We start from the raw sequence: 24,121 nt of genomic DNA, 5'->3' as shown, positions 1-24,121 counted from the left end.
TTAAGCAAAATTAGAATGAGAATATAATAGTGCAGTAAATCTAATAATACAGATGTGAAAGTGCAACATTTGTTCTGTATGTTTTAAATGAATATTCCTTAAAACCAAAGCCATATTCCGCGTTCAATTGTCAAATGGACCAACCCTTTTGGGGAAGGGCGACTTCTAACAACGTTGGTACACTTTTAAGGTAATTTGTGTTTTTAAATTTTTGAAGACTCCTTTTGTTTAAAAAGGTGAAGCTAATATTATGTAAGAATTCACCGTTTTTAACTATGATTTTAAAGCATTTCTAAGATATTTTACGATAAATTATTAAATATAGGACGTTTTTGTGCTTGCTAAAATTATTAACTTTTGTCTTAAAATTATGAGAAATCAAATTTGAATTCACAAGAAACTTAAATGTCTTGACTCTTGTACTCTAAAAATTATTAAACATAACAATTTTATGTGTTGGTAATAAATTTGCTTTTCTGAAGGAGTGATTTGTGTAAACAATTCCAAAAAAGCGAGTACAATGGCCTGCTTTTTGAGTAATTGAACTTCGTTATTAATGGTAAGAGCGGTTTTGAAAAATCAAACCAAAACGTCAAATTAAAGTTGTCAATTTTTAGGGACCAGTGGTTGAATTTATTTGTGGAAAACCATAATTTTAGTAAATAGAAGTGGTAATGCTAACTAGAATTGGCGACTACTTTGAGCATGCTGAAAATATCTCTTTTGGTATTTCCTTCTTCAAATTATTGTTTACTAAGAGTAGCATTCGTTGCACTCAGTCAAAGTCAATGCTTTCATTTAAGAAATTAAATCAAGTCTACCCAGAAAATTATATAGTATGGGTAGGTGAACTGCTTGCTTGCTTATTTTGCCAAGTGTGTTTTATTTTATCTTCTAAAACCATCTTTCTTATAAATTATTAATTGTAGTTTGTATTTAATATAATGCCCTTCAATTTGGAGCTTGATAATTGAGGGTTTAAAGCTTAATTTGTAGTCTTGTTGGGACACTGGTGATCAAGCTCCACAATTTAAATCGTAGTGTCACCAGTCAGATTTGGTGGTCTTTTAAGCTCTCTTCCTCCTTTATTATTTTTTCTTTAAAAAGGTAAACCTTTTCTCAAATGATAGCGTTTGCACTAAAATATCTAATATTATTTGCAATGACTCATAATATTTAATTACTACTCCGTATTGCTTATGACAGGAACGGCGTGACCTAAAAAGAAAAAGAGAAAGAACTAACTACTAACAACAACAACAACAACAACAACAACAACAACAACAACAACCCAGTATAATTCCACTAGTGGGGTCTGGGGAGGGTAGTGTGTACACAGACCGTATGTACGCAGACCTTATCCCTACCCTGGGGTAGAGAGGTTGTTTCCAATAGACCTTCGGCATCCTTCCTTCCAAGAACTCCCCACCTTGCTCTTGGGGTGACTCGAACTCACAACCTCTTGATTGGAAGTGGAGGGTGCTTACCATCAAAGCAACTAACTACTAACTGCAGACTAATTTTTTGACACATCTTAGTCACATTTTCGCTGACTTTATAAGCTTTTAACGAAGGGTCAAAAACTAAGAATAACTCTGGAAAAAGAAGACTAAAATTACTCCTTTTAATGCAAAATACTATTAGTTCATGTCTAAGCTTGAGTCAGGAAGAAAACCATTGGCTTTATAGCATTTTGTATTTTTTGACAAATTCAGAATTTAAATCCTACATCTATATTTTACTACTTATAGGTCATTAAGTCAAAGGCGCTTCACTTCTAGGTATCAAAAGTCACCCTCCGTTCTAAAACAAGAATAGACTGGGCTTATAGTCCATTTGGCCAAGTTGCAAAACTCAACTTTGTTGAAGATGAGTTAGTTGGAAAGCAAGTTGTGGCTGTGGGGCCCATCTAATATTAAATTATTATAATCCATGTAGGTGGTTAGGCGGTTAGAGTAGTTAGGCATCAGTAGAGTAGCGTGTATAAATACATTGTAATTGTACATGATTAGATACAATTCAATGAAGAAGATAATTTTTTATTTCTAGAAATTCTCTCTCTAAAGCTCACAACATCTTTTTCTTTAATTCACTCTCAAACTAAAGCTTCCATCCATGGAAGTTATCATGGTATTAGAGCCTACGACACGAGTCGCCAGCTATTAACAACTCGATTCATCTTCATAACCACCTCAGTTCTCTCAATTTTGGAGTGAAACTGTCTCAGAGTGATTTGAATCGAAATTAGGTTTTCATTTGTGAAACTTGTGAAAATTGCATGACTTTGCTTGAAATTCTGCATCATCCATGGCGATTGGTGATGAAACCAGCACTACGTTGGTCGGACCTACTGTCGGGACCTCTCATAATGCAGTTGCTCGCAATCACAGCAATGACTTTCCCACAGTTGATCACAACCATCCTTTGTACCTGCATCCAACAGACACTCAAGGTAGCTCTTTAATTTCACTTCAACTAACATGATCTGAAAACTATACAATTTGGAGTAGATCTATGAGAATTGGACTTCTAGGTAAAAGCAAACTAGGTTTTGTTGATGGTTGATTCCCTAAGTCTCAGTTTGAGCTAGAATTACATGATCAATGGGAGAAGGTGAATGTTGTGGTCCTATCATGGATCATGAATGCAGTTCGACCAGGGTTGCTGAGTAGTGTTGTGTATGCGTCAAATGCACAAAAAGTCTGGGAGGATCTAAGATAAAGGTTTGACAAGGTAAACGGTGCTAGAGTTCAATATTTGCACAAGAAATTCACTCCCTTACTCAGGGGACAATGACTGTGACAAACTATTTCTCCAAACTTAGGGACCTTTGGGATGAGTTTGATGTTATAATGCCATGTCCTAGTTGTCCTTGTCCTGAATCAAAGAGGTATCTCTAGCACTTTGAGTACCAAAGACTAATGCAGTTCTTAACTGACTTAAATGAATTCTATAGCCAAGCTAGGAGTCAGATTACAATGATGTATCCTACTCCATCTTTGAACCAAGCATACATAATGATAATAGACCAAAAGGAACCTAGCTAATTACACACCAATGTCATAAATCACTGAATCATTTGAGAGCACAACTTTGTTCAGCAACAAAAGAGGATATCATGCTAATACCAATTTCAAACCTATGCCCAGAAAAAGTACTCTGGTCTATGAATACTGTCATCTCAAAGGTCACACTAAAAAAATTGTTACAAGCTAGTAGGTTATCCACCAGACTTCAAGTCCAAGAGAAGAGGAGGCACTGCTGGGAATATTCTCTCCTACACAAATCAAACCAACTCTAACTCCTATGCAAATCAGACTAGCTGGATTACACCTAATGCAGGAGAAGCTACATATGGAGCCAGCAATGCTGGAATGAAAGAAGAACAACAACCTGCAGTTAGAGGACGTTTCACTTCAATGGCAATGCCAGTATCTCCACATGCTCCTACTGCATTCTTTACACCAGAAAAGTACCAGCAGATACTTTAGCTGCTCAACAAGGGACCAGATGAAGGATCCTCAACCAAGGCAATTGTTGCAGGTACACAAACCGACCTAATGTCTATCTATAATAATATGGAGTGGATTGTGGACACAGGTGCATCTAATCATATGGCATCTAACTTACAAATGTTAAAAGCATACAGGCTAGTGCCACAATCAGACAAGAGCATAGTTCACTTACCTACAGGAAATATAGTCTCAGTCACACACAGAGGATTGACTTATGTATTTAAGAACCAAGACATATCTAATGTGCTATATATACCTGAGTTTAAGTTCAATCTTCTCTCTGTGTCCAAACTCACTAAAGAACTAAAATTCCTAGTAATATTTTTTCCTGACTTCTGTATCTTCCAGGACCTCTTCAGTGGACAGGTGAAAGGTATTGGTAGAGAGAATCATGGTCTCTATGTGTTATAAGAGAGGCATGAGAAGGGTTCAAGTTAAGGTTTAAGTCAACAAGTAACTACTAGCACTAGTACAAGTTATTTGAATAAGACTAGTCATGCTCACATGTCTGATGTTTATGATTCTAGAAGCCTATGGCACAAGAGACTAGGTCATGCACTACTAGAAATAATAAGGAAACATGAAGCACTTAAACATCTAAAGGCTGATGCACATCAATATTGTATTGTTTCCCCCTTGGCAAAACAAATAAAGTTACCTTTTCAGCTGAGCTCTATTGTGTCTAAATCTGCTTTTGATTTACTTCATTGTGACATTTAGGTCCCTTACAGAGTTTCCACCTATGATGAAAAAAGGTACTTTGTCATTGTTGTAGATGATTATACCAGATTCACCTGGATATTCCTGATTCGGTCTAAGTCTGACACTATAGTTGTGCTTAGAAAATTCTTTGTCAAAGTACATAACATTTTCTCTACCTCTGTTAAAACACTTAGAACATAGAATGGCTGTGAGTTTTTTAGCACAGAATTCAAGGGACTTCTCTCAATTCTTGGTATTGAACACCAAAGCACTATTGTGTACACCCCACAACAGAATGGAGTAGCTGAAAGAAGACACAAAACCATCCTTGAAATAACTAGAGGATTATGGTTTCAGGCAGACATTCCTTTAAGGTTCTGGGGTGAGTGTGTCACCACTGTTGTTTATCTACTCAACAGGTTACCCTCCAGAGTTGTTGGCTTCAAATCATCATTTGAGATGCTTTATTTGCATGCTCTCTCTCTCAGTCATCTAAGCTATCTTTGTTATGTAGCTGTTCCAAAATATACTGACAAATTTGCCTCAAGGGCCATTCCTACAGTTCTCATGGGGTATGCACCTTCTTAGAAAGGGTATAAGCTATATGATATCCAGTCTAAGACACTCTTTGTGAGCAGAAATGTGATGTTTCAAGAGTCTATCTTTCCATTCAAGCAACGGAAGTTTGCAGGCAATCCTGTGTTCCCAGTACTAGATATATTATCACCTATGGCATCTAATGACACTAAGAATCAACCAGTTGCTTGCTCACCTGGTACTTCTAATAGCTTAACTCAGGGGGATATTAACTCACCTCCTTCCTCTACTGCAGTTCATGAGGAGTCATCCTCTACTGAAGCAAATCCAACTCTTCATATTACAGCTTATAATTCATCACCACTCAATTCTGATACAGCCCAAGAGCTCATGAGGTATGGTAGACCAAGCAGACCTTATGTATGGTTGCAAGATTATGTCACTAAACCAGCAACTCATACATGTCCTTATCCTATCTCATCCTATGTAACCTACTCCAAGTTGACGATACCTTATCAACATCTACTGGCACTTCACTCAGCTATTCCTGAACCTAAGTCCTTTAAAGAGGTTGTCTCAGATCCCAATTGGGTGTAGGCCATGAAGTAGGAAGTAACAGCTCTTGAAGACAACAACACCTAGACCATTGCTGACCTACCTCCTGGAAAGTCTCTTATTGGGTGCAAGTGAATTTTTAAGGTTAAGTACAGGGCTTCAGGTGAAGTTGAAAGGTATAAGGCTAGATTGGTGGCCAAAGGGTACAACCATAAAGAAGGGCTTGACTACACTGAGACCTTCTCTCCAGTGGCAAAAATGGTCCCTGTGAGGTCTGTTATAGCTCTAGCTGCCTCTCTGAATTGGCAGATTTACCAAATGGATGTACACCATGCATTTCTCAATGGTGATCTTCTTGAGGAAGTGTATCTGTATATTCCTGAAGGCTTTTGCAGACAGGGGGAGACTCAGAAGGTCTGCAAACTCTAAAAGTCATTGTATGGCCTTAAACATGCCCCAAGATAATGGAATATGAAGTTAACAGAAACTCTAGTGGAGATGGGATTCCAGCAAAGTCACTTTGACTATTCTTTCTTCACTAGAAAAGCAAAGTGTGACATAGTTGTAATCTTAGTCTATATGGATGATTTGATCATCACAGGCAACAATCCTAGTCAATTAAACCAAACAAGAGATGACCTACGGACTAGGTTCAAAATGAAGGACCTTGGGGAGCTGAAGTTTTTTTTGTGCATTTAATCTGCTAGGTCCAAAGAAGGGATAGTAATGAATCAGAGGAAGTATGCTATGGAGCTGATTTCTGAGTCTGGCCTAAGTGGAGTAAGGACTGCTGGTACTCCTCTTAAAATCAACCAAAAACTAACATCAGCAGACTACGACAGTTGGATAACAACTAATGCAGCATATGAGGTATTGAAAGATCCTAGCAGTTATCAAAGACTGGTAGAGAGGTTGTTGTACCTCACCATGACCAGACCTACCCTTGCCTTTGCAGTACATGTCCTTAGCCAGTTTGTGCATTGTCCAAAAGTGTCACATATGGAAGCAACCCTTAAGGTGGTAAGATACATCAAGGATGGGCCTGGGTTAGGTCTCCTGGTGCCTGCTAATAGCACAAACACTTAGAGTCTACTGTGATTCAGACTGGGGAGCTTGCCTGTAAACCAGAAGATCAGTCACTGGTTATTTAGTAAAGTTTGGAGATGCATTGATATCATGGAAGTCCAAGAAACAAGAGACAGTTTCTAGGAGCTTAGCAGAAGCATAATTCAGAAGCATGGCTGCATGTGCTGCTGAAGTAACTTGGTTAGTAGGACTCTTTGGAGAGCTTGGAGTGAAGATTGAACTACCTATTGAGCTACTCTATGATAGTAAGGCTGCAATTCAGATTGCAGCCAACCCAATCTTTCACGAAAGAACAAAATATATATACATAGATTGTCATTTTGTGAGGGAAAGAATATTACAAGGAGTAATGAAGACTAAACACATATCTACAAAAGAGCAATTGGCTGATCTCCTGACTAAGAGCTTGGGCAAGCTACAACATGACTATCTGCTGAGAAGTTTAGGAGTGAAGAACTTGTTCAAGCCATCATCTTGAGGGGGAGTGTTGAAGATGAGTTAGTTGGAAAGCAAGTTGTGGCTGTGGGACCCACCTAATGTTAAGTTGATATAATCTATGTAGGTGGTTAGAGTAGTTAGGCATAAGTAGAGTAGCGTGCATACATACACTATAATTGTACATGATTAGATACAATTCAATGAAGAACATAATTTTTCATTTCCAGAAATTCTCTCTCTAAAGCTCACAACATCTTTTTCTTTAATTCACTCACAAACTAAAGCTTCCATCCATGGAAGTTATCAAACTTAATATTTTGAGAAGTATTTTTTCTTAAAAGTATTTTTTTCAAAAGTACTTTTGGTGAGAAGCAATTTACGTTTGGCTAATTAATTTGAAAAGCACTTCTGAGCAGCAATTAGTGTTTGACCAAGCTTTTAAAAGTTGATTCTAAGTGTATTTTTCAAAAAAGTGCTTTTGGAAAGAAGTTACTTTTTTCTGCTTCTCCAAAACTGCTTATGCTTCTCCTCAAAAGTACTTTTTTTTCCTTCCAAAAGTTTTTTCAAACACTTCAAGTTTTAAAAAAAAGCGAAAAAAGTACTTATAGGATTGGAGAAGCTTGGCCAAATAGGCTATTAATCTGCCACCAATTGGAATTATAACTTTATTTTGTCACGACTCATTTTCTGAACAAGTCGTGACCGGCACCCGATCACTAAACATGACCGAGCGAACCATCTGTGCTTACCAAATCTATTATAACTTCAAACTTTATATGCAACAAGGCAATATTTTAACCAAATACTTTTGATTAATTTAAATATTTAAAATAAATCAAATCCAAAACTTTATTCGTAGTAACTACTGAAATACTACTAAATTATTATAAAAAATATCTGAATCTTAACCCACTGACTGTGTCTATGAAGCCTCTACTGATAAACTGACGCACTGCTCAGGACATGAGATTTCCTGGCCAGTTCTCTAAGTGAACAAAGAAATAGCTAAATAAAGATGACACTAAAGAGTACTCCACGAACAACAGCGGAGCTCACCAATAGCACTGGAAGTGAGGGAAGTCCTAACCCGTAACCTGCTCGCCTGCAAAATCGGTTCCTACGTTGTACCGCAGACCAACGTAGGTTCCCAAAAGAGAACGTCAGTACCATCCATTGTACTCAGTGAGTCTCAACGACAGGGATGAAACTTTAATAACATATACATTACAAGCAAAGATTCTAAATGCATGTAAAACATAAAGCTTATAAGAACAATTCTAAAATAATTGCATAATAGCAGTTTATGAATATTCTAAAAGAAATTCTTTCTTTTTTTCTTTTAAAAAAAAAATCCATCACTTTATACTTTGGGAGTTCCAACTATCCTGACTTAATTCTGTCTCAGTCACCGTGTGATCGGCACGGGTTCGATCCCAACCTGATCGACTAGGCCCAATCCACAAGGTGCCACTCGCTTCATGGTTCTCAGCGCTCATGTGCTATACCTTAGCTTGGCTAGGCAAATTCTCAGTAACGAGACCCTCGGCTCGTGTGCTCCCTACTTTGGCACAAGTAGTTTCAGGAAGTCAACGCCTTGGTCAGGACCCTCGGCCTGGACGATGACCCCTTCTCAGAATAGAGGATACTCCCAAAAATCTTTTCTTTCTAAAACTTCTTCTTGTGACTTTTCAAGTCTAAATCTTTTCTGAAATACCCTATGCATACTCATGCTGGCATCCTTAAATGTAAAGCATGGTATAAGAATGAAATAAATATTCAAAAGTATATCTAAAGATTCTTGCTCCTTCATGAATTTTCAACATGAAAATGGCATATAAGAATAACACAAAAATCTGAAAATTTATGCACATATATCATAATAAATCATCTAAACTTTAGCTAGAACAATTCTAAGTTAATAAGTACTCACTCGCTCCAATTAAGTACATATAAACTCTTTTAAGCAATTCATCAAACACCTTGTATGCGTGATTTTGTGAGTTAAGCCACTTTAGTAAAGGGTTATATCAACTCACCTCAAAACTTCTCGAGCCAATACGTAGGCCCTAGTCCAATTTATACCCGTCAAATAATCTATTCTACAACAACCAGTGCATTTTAATCAATTTTAAAGTTTCACACCTAAACATGAAATTTACTGTGATACAGAGAAAGAAGGTAATTAACTATCCAATTCTTAAATTGTAGGATAATTGAGAATAGAAAATAGAAAATTTTGTATACCTGAGTTCAAGAATAAGTGATTTGTAAAGAAACCTAAATATCCTGTTGCCTGCGCGAGTACTGAGCAGCAAGGCTCTGTTTCATGATTTTTGTGTTTCGTGCGTGAACAAACGCTTGTTGTGTTTCTTTGTATAAACCCTTTTTAATACTTTTGCCTTCCACGGCCCTTTATGGGCCAAGGCCTTTCACGTGCTCTCTTTTCTTGTTTCCCTTTTGTTTGTTTTTTGTTTTCTTTTTTTTTCTTTTTTTTTTTACTAGTGTTTAATTATACCTACTTTTAATAGTTAATAATATTAAAATTATTAATATTTTCCCTAATTGTATATCCAATTATTTACAAATAGAGAAGTAACTCAAAAATCAATCACAAGGGTTTAAATCCGTAATAGAAGTATAATTTAAGATAAAAATAATTTAAATTATATATTTAGCGAGTTTTGAAACTTCTACAGATTTGAAGAGTGTTACAATCTTCCCTCCTTAAAAATATTCGTCCTCGAATGTTGCTAAGGCCTTATTCTTAAGCTAATAATCATTTCTCAAGTCCTTGAACTTTTTAAGGTTTCTTAGCACTACTCACTTTCCCAAAGGACTCAAAATTTTGGCTAACTCCCTAAATTTTTAAAACTTTTGGCAGAGTCTCCCCTGTAAATTGGACTATCCAAAAATATCCCAGTCACCAATATCACAACTACACCAACAACAACAAAATATACCATAACAGGCCATTCGTAGGCACCATACACAACTCATAAACTAATTACTCACACTCCAGCAAGGAGGTACCACAATAACCAACCAAAATCTAAAGCACAACACTTCAGCAAAAAGTAAATAACTTTAATGAATTAAATATACTCTGGCATGGCACTAAATTATTAAATAACTAAATATACTCTGATAGAAACTAAATTACTCAACAATTAAGTGTAATCTAGCAATGACATAAACACATGCTAACTTGTATTTAATAAATAAAATATATATGCCAAGCCAAACTTAGGTTCACATACCTTTTTTCTCAAATAAATATGGATATTTCTTCCTCATATCTTCCTTGACCTCCCACGTAGCTTCTTTTGAATCATGATTACTCCACAAAACTTTTATCGATGCTATATCTTTTGTTCTCAACTTTCTTACTTGCCTATCGAGAATTTCTATAGGTACCTCTTCATAAGTCAAGCCTTCTTTAATTTCTATGGTATCGGCAGGTATTATATGTGACTCATCATGAATGTACTTTCTAAGCATAGACACATGAAAAATAGGATGAACAGAGGACAACTCAATAGGCAATGCTAGCTCATAAGCCACGTTTCCCTTCTTTTCTATAATCTCATAAGGTCCAATAAATCTAGGAATAAGTTTTCCTTCCTACCAAACCTCATAACTCCTTTCATTGGTGAAACTTTCAAAAACACCTTGTCACCAACCATGAACTCTAAGTCACGATGCCTCTTGTCAGAATAGGACTTTTGACGATTCTGAGCCGCTTTAAGTCTTTCTCTGATTAGCTGGACTTTCTCTAAGGCCTCACAAACAAACTCTAGACCAATCAATGAAACCTCTGCTGGTTCAAACCAACCCACTGGAGACCTACATCTTCGCCCATACAACGCTTCATAAGGAGCCATACCAATGCTGGCCTGATAGTTGTTATTGTAAGCAAATTCTATAAGTGGCAAGTGATCATCCCAATTACCTCCAAAATCTATAACACATGCCCGCAGCATATCTTCGAGTGTCTGAATGGTCCTTTCTGCCTGGCCATCGGTCTGTGGATGGAAAGCGGTGCTCAAATTGACCTTGGTACCTAATCTTTTCTAAAATACCTCCCAAAAATGCGCCGTGAACTGAGGGCCTCTGTTTGATATGATTGAAACTGGAGTACCATGCAATCGAACTATTTCTTTGACGTACAACTGCGCATATTGCTCTGCGGAATCTGTCGTCTTTACTGGTAGGAAATGCGCGTACTTTGTCAGTCGGTCTACAATAACCCAAATTGAATCATGCTTACGGTATGTGCGAGGTAGACCTACTACGAAATCCATATTAATCATCTCCCATTTCCACTGTGGTATTTCTATATCTTGAGCTAGGCCACCAGGCCTCTGATGCTCAGCTTTGACTTGCTGGCAATTCAAACATTTAGCCACATGATCTGCTACTTGCTTCTTCATGCCTTTTCACCAATACAACCCTTTCAAGTCCAGATACATTTTGGTAGCACCTGGGTGGATAGAGTACCTCGAGCTGTGAGTTTCTTCCATTATGGACTTTCTAAGACCATCTATATCAGGCACACATAACCGATCATTCAACTTTAAAACTCCGTCACTTCCTAGAGTGAAAACAGTGATTTCTTTGTTTTTGACTCCTTCTTTTAACTTTACTAAGTACGGATCTTCGTCTTGCTTAGCCTTAACATGCGCAACAAGGGAGGATTGTGCTAAGGCATAAGCAGTTATATCTCCTTCTTCGGTCTCATCCAATCTAATCCCTTCATTTGCTAGTTTTTGAATTTCTCGACCCAAAGATCGCCTTTGTACTGCAAGATGGGCCAAGACACCCATTGACTTCTACTAAGTGCATCTGCTACCACATTAGCTTTGCCCGGGTGATAAAGGATATTGATGTCATAATCTTTCAATAGCTCGAGCCACCTTCTTTGTCTCAAATTTAATTCTTTTTGCTTGAAAATGTACTGGAGGCTTTTGTGATATGTAAACGCTTCAGAATGCTCGCCATAAAGGTAGTGTCGCCATATCTTTAATGCAAATACTACTGCTGCAAGTTCCAAGTCATGAGTGGGGTAGTTCTTTTCATGATTCTTTAACTGCCTGGAAGCATAAGCAATAACTTTTCCATATTGCATAAGAACACAACCAAGACCCACTCTAGAGGCATCACAATACACTGTGAATCCACCTGAACCTGTCGGCAAGGTTAACACAGGTGCAGTGGTCAACCTCTTCTTTAACTCTTGAAAACTCTGCTCACAAGCGTCTGACCACTGGAACTTAACTACTTTCTGAGTCAACTTAGTTAATGGAGCTGCAAGTAAGGAAAATCCCTCTACAAACCTTCTAAAGTATCCAGCTAACCCCAAGAAACTCCTGATTTCGGTTGGCGTTGTCGGCCTAGGCAAGTTCTTGACTGCTTCTATCTTCTAAGGATCTACTTTTATGCCTTCACTAGATACCACATGGCCTAAGAATGCCACGGACTGCAACTAGAACTCACATTTTGAAAACTTGACATAAAGCTCATTCTCCTTCAAGGTCTGCAAGGTTATCCTGAGGTGTTCGGCATGTTCATCCTTGCTCTTAGAGTATACCAAAATATCATCTATAAACACGATAATAAAGGTATCAAGGAATGGCTTGAAAACTCTGTTCATGAGATCCATGAATGCAGCTGGAGCATTTGTCAACCCGAAGGACATTACTAGAAATTCATAGTGCCCGTAGCGAGTTCTAAAGGCTGTTTTAGATATATCCTCTTCTCTGATTCTCAACTGGTGGTACCCCGACCTCAAGTCTATCTTTGAAAAGTACTTTGCACCCTGAAGTTGATCAAATAAATCATCAATTCTTGGAAGTGGGTACTTGTTCTTAATGGTAACTTTATTCAACTGCCGATAGTCAACGTACATTCTGAGAGACCTATCTTTCTTCTTGACAAACAGAATCGGGGCACCCCACGGTGAAACACCCGGCCTGATGAAGCCCTTGTCAAGAAGGTCTTTCAACTGTTCTCTCAACTCATTAAGTTCTGCTGGAGCCATCCTATAAGGAGGTATAGATATGGGTTGAGTGCCTGGCATGAGATCGATACCAAAGTCTATGATTCTTTCAGGAGGAAGTCCGGGAAGGTCATTTGGGAAAACTTCTGGAAATTCTCTAACAACTGGCGCAGAGTGAAGAGCTGGTAGTTCTGATTCTGGATTAGTTATGTGAGCCAAATAGGTGAGACACCCCTTACCGATCATTCGTTGTGCCTTAAGGTAAGAAATAAACTTACCTACCAGCGATGCTGAACTACCCTTCCACTCTAAGACTTCTTCATTTGGAAATTGGAACCTGACTATCTTGGCACGACAATCTAACATGGCATAACAAGAAGAAAACCAATCCATACCCATGATCACATCGAAATCTACCATTTCTAACTCTATGAGATCGGCCTCGGTGTTGCGACCTTGGACTAAAACTATACAACCTCTATAGAATCTTGTGACTTTCACTTACTCGCCAACTGGAGTAGATACTAGGAATGGCTCACTAAGTTTTTCCGGTTCTAGCCCGAGGTTAATTGCAAAGTATGGAGTCACATATGAAAATGTTGAACCTGGATCCATTATGGCATAAGCGTTATGTGAGCAGACTAGAAGTATACCTGTAATAACTTCTGCAGATGCCTCTGCACTCTGACGATCAAGAGTAGCAAACAAACGGGGTTGTCCCCCTCCTTGAGTAACTCGATCTGCACCTCTTCCTGCTCCATGCCCGACTTGATTATAAGAACCACGAGCCTATGGTGGTGTAACTGTAGTAGCTGAGGAACTAGAAGGACGAGTTGATCCACCACTGAAATTACGTTGTAACTTTGGGCAGTTGGCCTTTATATGACCAATGTCTCCGCAATGATAGCAACCATGAAACCCGAGCTTGCACTGACCTGAATGTTGACGCTTACATGTTCCATAAAGACCTTGTTGTTGTGAATGTTGCTCAGCATGACTCTGGCTATGTGAGGATGTTGTCCTAAAATTCTGATTCTGGCGAGACTGATTTTCATAACTCTGAGTACGTCTGAAGGAATACCCACCACCTGACTGATGACTGGACTGAGCTGGTGCTAATGACTCCTTATTAGAGGAACCCCTTCCACCTCCGCTGGATGTACCATTAAACCTGCCCCGCTGTCCGGGCTTTCTTGTTTTGCTCTTTTTCTTCTCTCCTTTGTTGTCTATCTTTTTCTAAGTGCTTGGCGAATCCCACAACAAAGGAGAAAGCTGTCATTCCTACCGCTGCAGCTGATGTCGTATCCTTAATGTGGTAAGCCAAACCGCCAACAAACCTGCGAATCTTTGCTTTTTCTGTCTTAACCATGTGAGGAGCATGTTTAGCCAACCTTATGAATTTCATGTAGTACTCTTGCACACTTTTATTCCCTTACTTGAGTTGTTCGAACTCTGTAGCCTTAGCTTCCCTATCCTCTTCCGAGATAAAGTTAGCCATGAAGGCCTCTTCAAATTCTTCCCAAGTAGGCGGGCCATCATCTTCATCTCTTTCCTTTTCCCACATCTCAAACCAAGCGCCAACCACATCTCTAAGCTGGTAAGCAGCCAGCTCCACAGCTTCATCATCAAATGCCTTCATCGCTCGGAGGGCTTTCTTGACACCCTCCAGCCACAACATTGGATCTTCATCAGCTATAGAACTATGGAATAATGGAGGACTCAACTTTAAAAATTCATTCACTCTTGAGGACTCAGGATTGTTCTGTCTATTTGATTGAGGTAGAATCTCATCTCTTCTCTTGTTCTGGTTGGCCATGAAGGCTTTAAACATCTCCATATCACTATTGACAGCATTAAACATCTGACCCATCTTTGGAGATATAGTTGTCTGAGCTGGAGCTGCTGTTGGGGGCGGCACTGGATCCTGAGATACTGGATCATCATGCTCCACCCCTTCTTCATGTTCAACCCGGGGTACTTGAACCCCCTTTGTGGATTTACCCTTTCTTTTCTGAGTTGAAGCCTTCTTAGTTCTACCTTGAGCCACAATAGTAGCAATAGTTTCTTGAGCAGCATCCTGAGTGTCGGTGTCAGAGTTGCGAGTACGAGCCATTTCTGCGAGTTTTGGAGAAACGAATACATTAAATAATTTCTTAGAGGTAGGCTCTACTGCACGATCTAAAGTATGAAAAAAAAATGAGACTTTTCCTAAATTCTTGTAGCCTCCTGTTTATAAGTATGGCGCGCTTCATACCCATAAACAAGACTCTACTAACACGGCTTCATAGACCCCTAGGACTCCATAAACCTGAGGCTCTGATACCAAGTTTGTCATGACCCATTTTCTGAACAAGTCGTGACCGGCACCCGATCACTAAACATGACCGAGCGAACCATCTGTGCTTACCAAATCTATTATAACTTCAAACTTTATATGCAACAAGGCAATACTTTAACCAAATACTTTTGATTAATTTAAATATTTAAAATAAATCAAATTCAAAACTTTATTCGTAGTAACTACTGAAATACTACTAAATTATTATCAAAAATATCTGAATCTTAACCCACCGACTGTGTCTATGAAACCTCTACTGATAAACTGACGCACTGCTCAGGACATGAGATTTCCTAGCCAGTTCTCTAAGTGAACAAAGAAATAGCTAAATAAAAATGACACTAAGGAGTACTCCACGAACAACAGCGGAGCTCACCAATAGCACTAGAAGTGAGGGAAGTCCTAACCCGTAGCCTGCTCGCCTGCAAAATCGGTTCCTACGTTGTACCGCAGACCAACGTAGGTTCCCAAAAGAGAACGTCAGTACCATCCATTGTACTCAGTGAGTCTCAAAGACAGGGACGAAACTTTAATAACATATACATTACAAGCAAAGATTCTAAATGCATGTAAAACATAAAGCTTATAAGAACAATTCTAAAATAATTGCATAATAGCAGTTTATGAATATTCTAAAAGAAATTCTTTCTTTTTTTCTTTTAAAAAAAAAATCCATCACTTTATACTTTGGGAGTTCCAAATATCCTGACTTAATTCTATCTCAGTCACCGTGTGATCGGCGCGGGTTCGATCCCAACCTGATCGAATAGGCCCAATCCACAAGGTGCCACTCGTTTCATGGTTCTCAGCGCTCATGTGCTATACCTTAGCTTGGCTAGGCAAATTCTCAGCAACGAGACCCTCGGCTCGTGTGCTCCCTACTTTGGCACAAGTAGTTTCAGGAAGTCAACGCGTTGGTCAGGACCCTCGGTCTGGACGATGACCCCTTCTCAGAATAGAGGATACTCCCAAAAATCTTTTCTTTCTAAAACTTCTTCTTGTGACTTTTCAAGTCTAAATCTTTTCTGAAACACCCTATGCATACTCATGCTGGCATCCTTAAATGTAAAGCATGGTATAAGAATGAAATAAATATTCAAAAGTATATCTAAAGATTCTTGCTCCTTCATGAATTTTCAACATGAAAATGGCATATAAGAATAACACAAAAATCTGAAAATTTATGCACATATATCATAATAAATCATCTAAACTTTAGCTAGAACAATTCTAAGTTAATAAGTACTCACTCACTCCAATTAAGTACATATAAACTCTTTTAAGCAATTCAGCAAATACCTTGTATGCGTGATTTTGTGAGTTAAACCACTTTAGTAAAGGGTTATATCAACTCACCTCAAAACTTCTCGAGCCAATACGTAGGCCCCAGTCCAATTTATACCCGTCAAATAATCTATTCTACAACAACCAGTGTATTTTAATCAATTTTAAAGTTTCACACCTAAACATGAAATTTACTGTTGATACAGAGAAAGAAGAAAATTAACTATTCAATTCTTATTGGTTACTACTGTAGGATAATTGACAATATGAAATTTTGTATACCTGAGTTCAAGAATAAGTGATTTGTAAAGAAACCTAAATATCCCGTTGCCTGCGCGAGTACTAAGCAGCAAGTTTCTGTTTCACGATTTTGTGTTTCGTGCGTGATCAGACGCTTGTTCTGTTTCTTTGTATAAACCATTTTTTAATACTTTTGCCTTCCACGGCCCTTTATGGGCCAAGGCATTTCGCGTTTCCCTTTTGTTTGTTTTTTGTTTTCTTTTTTTTTCTTTTTTTTTTTACTAGTGTTTAATTATACCTACTTTTAATAGTTAATAATATTAAAATTATTAATATTTTCCCTAATTGTATATCCAATTATTTACAAATAGAGAAGTAACTCAAAAATCAATCACAAGGGTTTAAATCCGTAATAGAAGTATAATTTAAGATAAAAATAATTTAAATTATATATTTAGCGAGTTTTGAAACTTCTACAGATTTGAGGAGTGTTACAATCTTCCCTCATAAAAACATTCATCCTCGAATGTTGCTTATAATAATTTCGATCATTATCTCACTTGACGATGGAAGTTCACTTGCTTAACATAGTTTTCTAGCTAATTGTACCTTCTCTTATTCAATTAGTATGCGTTCCATTAAGTAATTTTTCTGTTTTTTAATCTTGACCAATTTATGATATTCTTGGCTTTCAGGGTTAACATCACAAATATGCCCTCACGAAGACAATACCCCGACCTAGGCGACTTCCTAATTTTAAAAAACTCTAAATTTATGTCTAAGCTCAATTTTTCATTGCAAAATTAAACATTACTATATAAAATTTATGTATCGAGAAATTACATAAGAATATTATTACAAAATAATATGGACGGGAAAACATTATTATTTTTTGATAATCAAACATGCAATCTGAAGAGATGAAAATAGAATCCGAGAGGTGAAAAGTTAACCTCTGTGGAGTGGATGAGAAGGGACATGAAGAGGTAATCATGGATTATAGTTGTTAAAATATTTTATTTTCATTTGATGATTATATCAACTAATGAATACATAATAAGTGTTATTATATATAATTTCATAAATTAACCATGACTAATTATTGAGTATATTGTTTGTCTCAATTTATATTGTATCATAATAAATTAATTTATGTTTACATAGACACATAGAGTAGATAAGTATTTTATAGAGAGTGGTCGGTGTTTGAATGGTATTTATTGTTGTTACTTTGTTTTTATATATAATTTCATAAATACTTTCTCGTATTTCCTATATCTCTTATATTGTTGTTACTTTGTTTTTATGGTATTTATGTTATGTTATGGATTTTATGGTACTTTATGTTGTTTTATTATGAGTCTATTGATAGTACTAATATAGTGTCTCTTGTTGCCTCTTTGAGCCGAGGGTCTCCTGGAAACAGCCTCTCTGCCCCTCGGGGTAGAGGTAAGGTCTGCGTACATATTACCCTCCCCAGACCCCACTTGTGGGATTACACTGGGTTGTTGTTGTTGTTGTTGTTGTTGTTGTTGTTTCTTGTTCATCAAGCTTCGTACATGTTATTTTGTGTTTGTGAGAAGGTCCTAACAAGAATAGTGAAACGAAAAAAAGAAAGAAAGAAAAATTAAATGAAAAAAAAAAAAAAAAGAGGTAATAGTGACGAAAGAAACTGATATCATATGGACCAATTGGGAACTGGGGGACCATTCATCTGCCTAGTCATCTTCTACTTGTCCTTTTATGTCATGCTGTTAAAGGTCTTTTGTACTACAACTTCTATTTATTCAATCTTTTTTTTAATTTTGCTGGGGTACATGTAACCTGTAACCAGTGGCAGGTACACATTTTTTTAATTTTCTAACCAAATTCAATAATGTTATCTCGTTTTCCACGACTCTGAATATATCTCTGTCTCTTCCTTTCTCTCTTTCCTTGTACCATCTTCAACCATTCCCTTCATTTTCTTCTTCTCCTCCTTTTCTTTTCAATATTGAAGCTGAGAATCAAAGAATTTTCGAACCCATATAGATTATTCAGTGGAAGATTCAGTTGAAAAGAAAAAAGGTGCAGTTTTTATTTTTATTTTTTTTAAAAATCTCCCGTTGTTTTCATGTTATTATTCATTTATTCTGCTAGAATCTTGTGTTATCTAATGGTTGATTTATCTTTCTCTGTTTATAATTCTTAATTGTTCGGTTTTGAGAAGTTTTTGCTACTAATTGTTACACTACTAGTATATTTTTTGTTTTTGTTCTTGGCTAGATTATATTGCTGATAATTGTTTATATCAATTGGATTAAGATTTTGTTACTTTTGAGGTTTGAGTTCAAATTTTGTTTTGTGAAAAATGAAAGTTTGTTGCCTAAAAGGGTATCAGCTAAGTTGTCTCCTGTTTATGTAAATTGAGTATTGTTTTTTATTTTTGCTTTTTGAGTGATTATTTTTCTCCAGAAATCACTAGTTTTAGGTCAACTTTGAAGGCTGCCATGATTTACAAGTATAACAATTTCTGAAGATCATTAATGTTTGGCCCTTAGTTTTTTGGTGGGGTCACGTTATTAAAGAATTAAATAAATCCTTTACCTAAAAATGATATGTGAAAGAAAAGGTAAAAAGATTCAAAGATTCTGCAGAAAGTCCCTCAAGGTTAATTCAGATTCTTCTTGTCTCTTTATCTTGAGCTGGCTATTGATAAGAGAACTTTAAGGATATTCCGTCACTTCTTCAGAAAAGGTGTCTTTTGTTATTGTTAAGCTAGCTTGATTATTTATATGCTTATTAGAGATTCCCCTGTCCAATTTTCTACTCCAAAGATGGTTGATTTTCTTGCTTTAACTCTTAACTCCTCTCCTTCTACTATTACTTTTGAACGTTAAAAAAAGATAAAGAATCAAAAGGTGAACTTCTTGACTCCTTTTAGCTCATTGTATTGTTATCGGATAACCGGATATGTCGCTGTAGGGGTAGATGCCAACCATCTCTTCTTTCTAGGAACACTTGTAGTCTTGTACTATTACTGGGTTTTTTATAAGTATATGTTGTTTCTCCAGAATTTAATGGCTAACAAAAATTCTCCCTTTTGACGACTGCCCTGCCTTAGCTACTTTACAAACACTACCTATGGATTGTCTCCTTTTTTATATACTATATGGTTATTTTTCTGTCGAGTCAGAGTATAATGTCTCTTAAGTAATGTGCCCTTCCTTGAGACCTCTCTGGTGGGTTAAAACTTGAAATGATTGGCTGATAAATAATTTTTTTTATATTGGTCCGATGTCCTTAAGATGATTATGTCATTCATAGAGGTTTTATTTTTGTCTTTTTATGTTATTTGGTCACAGGGTAAAGATAGCTTGTAAAATGTTGTGGACTTCACTGGGGTTTTTTCTCTGATATGACCTAGCAGTAGTGTCAGGTCTCTTCTCCTAAGAAATTCATTGGTAATTTGGGCGCTGCTCCGTTTGCTTCTTTATTTTGCTGCTACATTTGATTATTCATGTAGAAAAGTTTCTAAGTTGGCGTTATAGTGTTCCATTGCGAGAATATTCCCTTACGATCATATTAATGTTGTTTTGCAGTTTTCACCTGCTTGACTGGATTTGGTCGATCTGCCCTCTTGGATTGATTCAGAACTATTGTGATCATACTCCATGAGTAACCTCAAGCTTGGGGTTGAAGTTGTTGGTGCCCACAATCTCCTGTCTAAAGATGGGAAAGGCTCATCTAGTCCCTTTGTAGAGCTTCACTTTGATGGCCAAAAGTTTCGCACCACAATCAAAGAAAAAGATCTGGACCCTTATTGGAATGAAACTTTCTATTTCAACATTTCTGATCCTAATGACTTGACAAGCCTCACATTTGAAGCTCTTGTTTACAGCAATAACAAATCAAGCAATTCTAAATCATCTCTTGGGAAGGTTAAGATCAATGGATCGTCCTTTGTTCCATACTCTGATGCTGTTCTTTTGCATTACCCTTTGGAAAGGGCAGGCTTTCTCTCCCGTGCTAGGGGAGAGCTTAGCTTGAAAGTCTTTATAACTGATGATCCATCAGTTAGAGTATCAAACGTGTTTCCTGCAGTGGATTCTTCAACACATATCAGTTCCCTTTCAAGCCTAAGTGATGAACCTACACAACAAATTCCGGATTTAACACCTGAACCAGTTGCTAATGGTAGAAAAGGGTCTAGACGCACATTCCACCACCTGCCAAACTCGAAGCATCAACAACAAGAGCCGTATTCTTCCTTTGCAGATTCCCGTCAACCAACAAGATTTGGGGCTGATCAGATGAAATCTACCTCTCAGGGGCCAAAACTAGTGAGGATGTACTCAGGTTCATCTTCACAGCCAGTGGAATATTCACTGAAAGAGACAAGCCCTTTCCTTGGAGGAGGGCGTATAGTTGGGGGCCGAGTTATTCGAGGTGGCAGGCCATCCAGCACATATGATCTTGTTGAGCCTATGCAATTCCTGTTTGTAAGAGTTGTGAAAGCACGAGATCTGCCTTCTAAAGATCTCACGGGAAGTCTTGACCCTTATGTTGAAGTAAGAGTTGGGAACTACAAAGGAGTCACACAGCACTTCGAGAAGAATCAAGATCCAGAATGGAATACAGTTTTTGCTTTTGCTAAAGAAAGAATGCAGTCTTCTGTTCTGGATGTTGTGGTTAAGGATAAGGATATGATAAAAGATGACTTTGTTGGGATTGTTCGAGTTGATCTGCATGAAGTTCCAACCCGAGTTCCTCCCGATAGTCCATTGGCTCCAGAGTGGTATCGCCTGGAAAACAAGAAAGGCGAGAAAAAGAAGGGGGAACTGATGCTTGCTGTGTGGATTGGTACACAAGCTGACGAAGCATTCCCTGATGCTTTTCATACAGATGTAGCTAGTCCAATAGATATGTCAGTGCCCTCCTCACAAATCCGCGGAAAAGTGTATCATTCTCCTAGGCTGTGGTATGTTCGTGTCAATGTTATTGAAGCACAGGACTTAGTTGTGTCAGAGAAAAATCATTTTCCTGATGTCTATGTGAAGGCTCATATTGGTAACCAGGTGCTGAAGACAAAACCAATTAGAACTCAAACAATGAATGCTCTGTGGAATGAGGATCTGATGTTCGTTGCTGCTGAACCGTTTGATGAACATCTGATTCTGTCAGTTGAGGATCGTGTTGCTTCCAACAAAGGTGAGGCCCTGGGAGTGGTCATTATCCCATTAAACACTGTTGAAAGGCGTGCAGATGATCGATTTGTTCGATCAAGATGGTATAACCTCCAAGAACCCGGTTCAGTTGAGATCGAAGAGCCAAAGAGGAAAGACAAGTTTTCCAGTAGGATCAATCTTCGTGTATCACTAGATGGAGGATACCATGTACTTGATGAGTCTACTCATTATAGTAGTGATCTTCGACCGACAGCAAAGCAGCTTTGGAAGCCATCAATTGGTATATTGGAATTAGGTATCCTGAATATTGATGCACTACACCCATCAAAATCAAGAGATGGAAAGGGTACAACAGACACATATTGTGTGGCAAAGTATGGTCACAAGTGGGTGCGGACCAGGACAGTTATTGACAGCTTAAACCCGAAGTTTAATGAGCAATACACTTGGGAAGTCTATGATCCAGCTACTGTTCTCACAGTTGGGGTTTTTGACAATGGACAGCTTGGAGAAAAAAGTTCAAATGGCAAAAGAGACATGAAAATTGGGAAGGTTCGTATTCGGATCTCAACACTTGAAACTGGTCGAGTATACACGCACTCTTATCCATTGCTTGTCCTTCACCCGTCAGGTGTGAAGAAGATGGGAGAATTGCATCTTGCTATACGATTTTCATGTGCATCGATGGTCAACATGATGTTTCTGTACTCTAGACCCCTTTTACCAAAAATGCATTATGTGAAACCATTGTCTGTAGCACAGCAAGATCTGCTGCGACATCAAGCTGTAAATATTGTGGCTGCACGGCTAAGCCGTGCAGAACCTCCTCTCAGGAAAGAAGTGGTTGAATACATGAGTGATGCAGATGCACACCTCTGGAGCATGAGGCGCAGCAAAGCAAACTTTTTCAGGCTGATGTCCGTCTTTAATGGATTATTCTCTGTTGGGAAATGGTTCGGAGATGTATGCATGTGGAAGAATCCTATCACGACATCATTAGTACATGTTCTCTTCCTTATGCTTGTCTGTTTCCCAGAATTAATCCTCCCAACAATTTTTCTGTACATGTGCCTAATAGGGCTTTGGAACTATCAGTACCGGCCGAGGTACCCTCCTCACATGAACACAAGAATTTCACATGCTGATTCAACACACCCTGATGAGCTTGATGAGGAATTTGACACATTTCCTACGTCACGGAGTTCAGAACTTGTTAGGATGAGGTATGATCGTCTGAGAAGTTTGGCCGGTCGAATTCAGACAGTAGTAGGAGATGTGGCCACGCAAGGGGAGCGAATCCAGGCACTGCTGAGTTGGCGAGACCCACGTGCCACTATACTATTCATTATATTCTGCCTGCTTGCTGCCATTGTGTTGTATGCTACACCTTTTCAAGTGTTTGGTGTCCTGTCTGGCTTTTACGCGATGAGGCATCCCAGGTTCCGCCACAAATTGCCATCAGCACCCCTAAATTTCTTCCGCCGACTTCCAGCTAAGACTGATAGTATGCTATAGGTTTGCTGGTGTTATGTCGAAAGTTTTCTGTGATATTTTCTGAAATCTGAATGTAGTCATTGTCCTCGAGGAAAATTTTGCCTTCCGGCCAAGGAGTTGAACATAGCTCGGGGCCTGAAAAATAAGACCTGGAAACCAAAGAATGGTCTAAAGTTTGATTTGTTTGTATATGTTGTGCAGCAAGTTAGTTGCATTCTCAGCACATTTTACAGCTTTGTCAAGACTCTTGGAATGTAAGATGGATTAGGCAAAGATGCTGAGAACTGCAGTGTTTGTATATCAAATTTGTACTGTTTATTTTCTATGAAGTGCATACTGTCCAGTTGATAGTAACATCTTTTCCTTGGATCTTGATATCATCTGAGATAACATTCATGTTTGACCATTTACCAAAGCAGTGAAATTAAGTACTGTATTTAGGATGAAAGTCCACCAATTCCAACTGGAAAAAAGGATTTTTAACTAAAACAGCCCAGAGATGAGAAAATTCGATGAATTGAAGGCTTATTTTCTATTGTACTGTACTATATTTTCTTTTCCAACAGCTAAATGGGTCAGCATGCATTGAGAAACATCAGTAAGTGATGCATCACTACCATGTTTAACTTCGTCGTGATCTCCACGATTTCAGTAGTAGTATAATTGATATCACAGCAAAATATGATTACTTGTAACAAGATCAATACTAATGGTTGTAGCCTATTACTATGTTATAAGAACATAAATGAATACCGGTTTCCATGTTTGG

At 37.9% G+C, this 24,121-nt stretch overlaps 1 protein-coding gene and 1 non-coding gene across 3 annotated transcripts; one reads left to right on the top strand and one right to left on the bottom strand.

The window, feature by feature from the left end:
- Positions 1 to 18,475: 18,475 nt before the first annotated feature.
- Positions 18,476 to 23,706, top strand: LOC107763417 (FT-interacting protein 3). Of its 2 annotated transcripts, XM_016581908.2 has the most exons (3): positions 18,476 to 18,757; positions 20,035 to 20,133; positions 20,272 to 23,706. In XM_016581908.2, exon 3 carries the CDS (start codon positions 20,344 to 20,346, stop codon positions 23,371 to 23,373), a length of 3,030 nt encoding a protein of 1,009 aa, XP_016437394.2. In that variant the 5' UTR covers positions 18,476 to 18,757; positions 20,035 to 20,133; positions 20,272 to 20,343; the 3' UTR covers positions 23,374 to 23,706. The 2 variants fall into 2 exon arrangements, with proteins under 2 accessions (XP_016437394.2, XP_075094411.1); XM_075238310.1 differs by lacking the exon at positions 20,035 to 20,133 and having other exon boundaries at positions 18,500 to 18,757.
- Positions 19,568 to 19,690, bottom strand: LOC142174021 (U6atac minor spliceosomal RNA). The gene has a single exon (XR_012703382.1). It is a non-coding gene; the product is annotated as a U6atac minor spliceosomal RNA (small nuclear RNA).
- Positions 23,707 to 24,121: the final 415 nt, after the last annotated feature.

This window comes from Nicotiana tabacum, chromosome 19 (genome assembly GCF_000715075.1).
Source record: "Nicotiana tabacum cultivar K326 chromosome 19, ASM71507v2, whole genome shotgun sequence".
In the NCBI taxonomy this organism is placed as follows: domain Eukaryota; kingdom Viridiplantae; phylum Streptophyta; class Magnoliopsida; order Solanales; family Solanaceae; genus Nicotiana; species Nicotiana tabacum.
This window is presented reverse-complemented; position numbering and strand designations above follow the sequence as displayed.

Coding starts and splice junctions, on each gene's coding strand:
- LOC107763417 (XM_016581908.2), top strand. CDS start 20,344: ATGAGTAACCTCAAGCTTGGGGTTGAAGTTGTTGGTGCCCACAATCTC.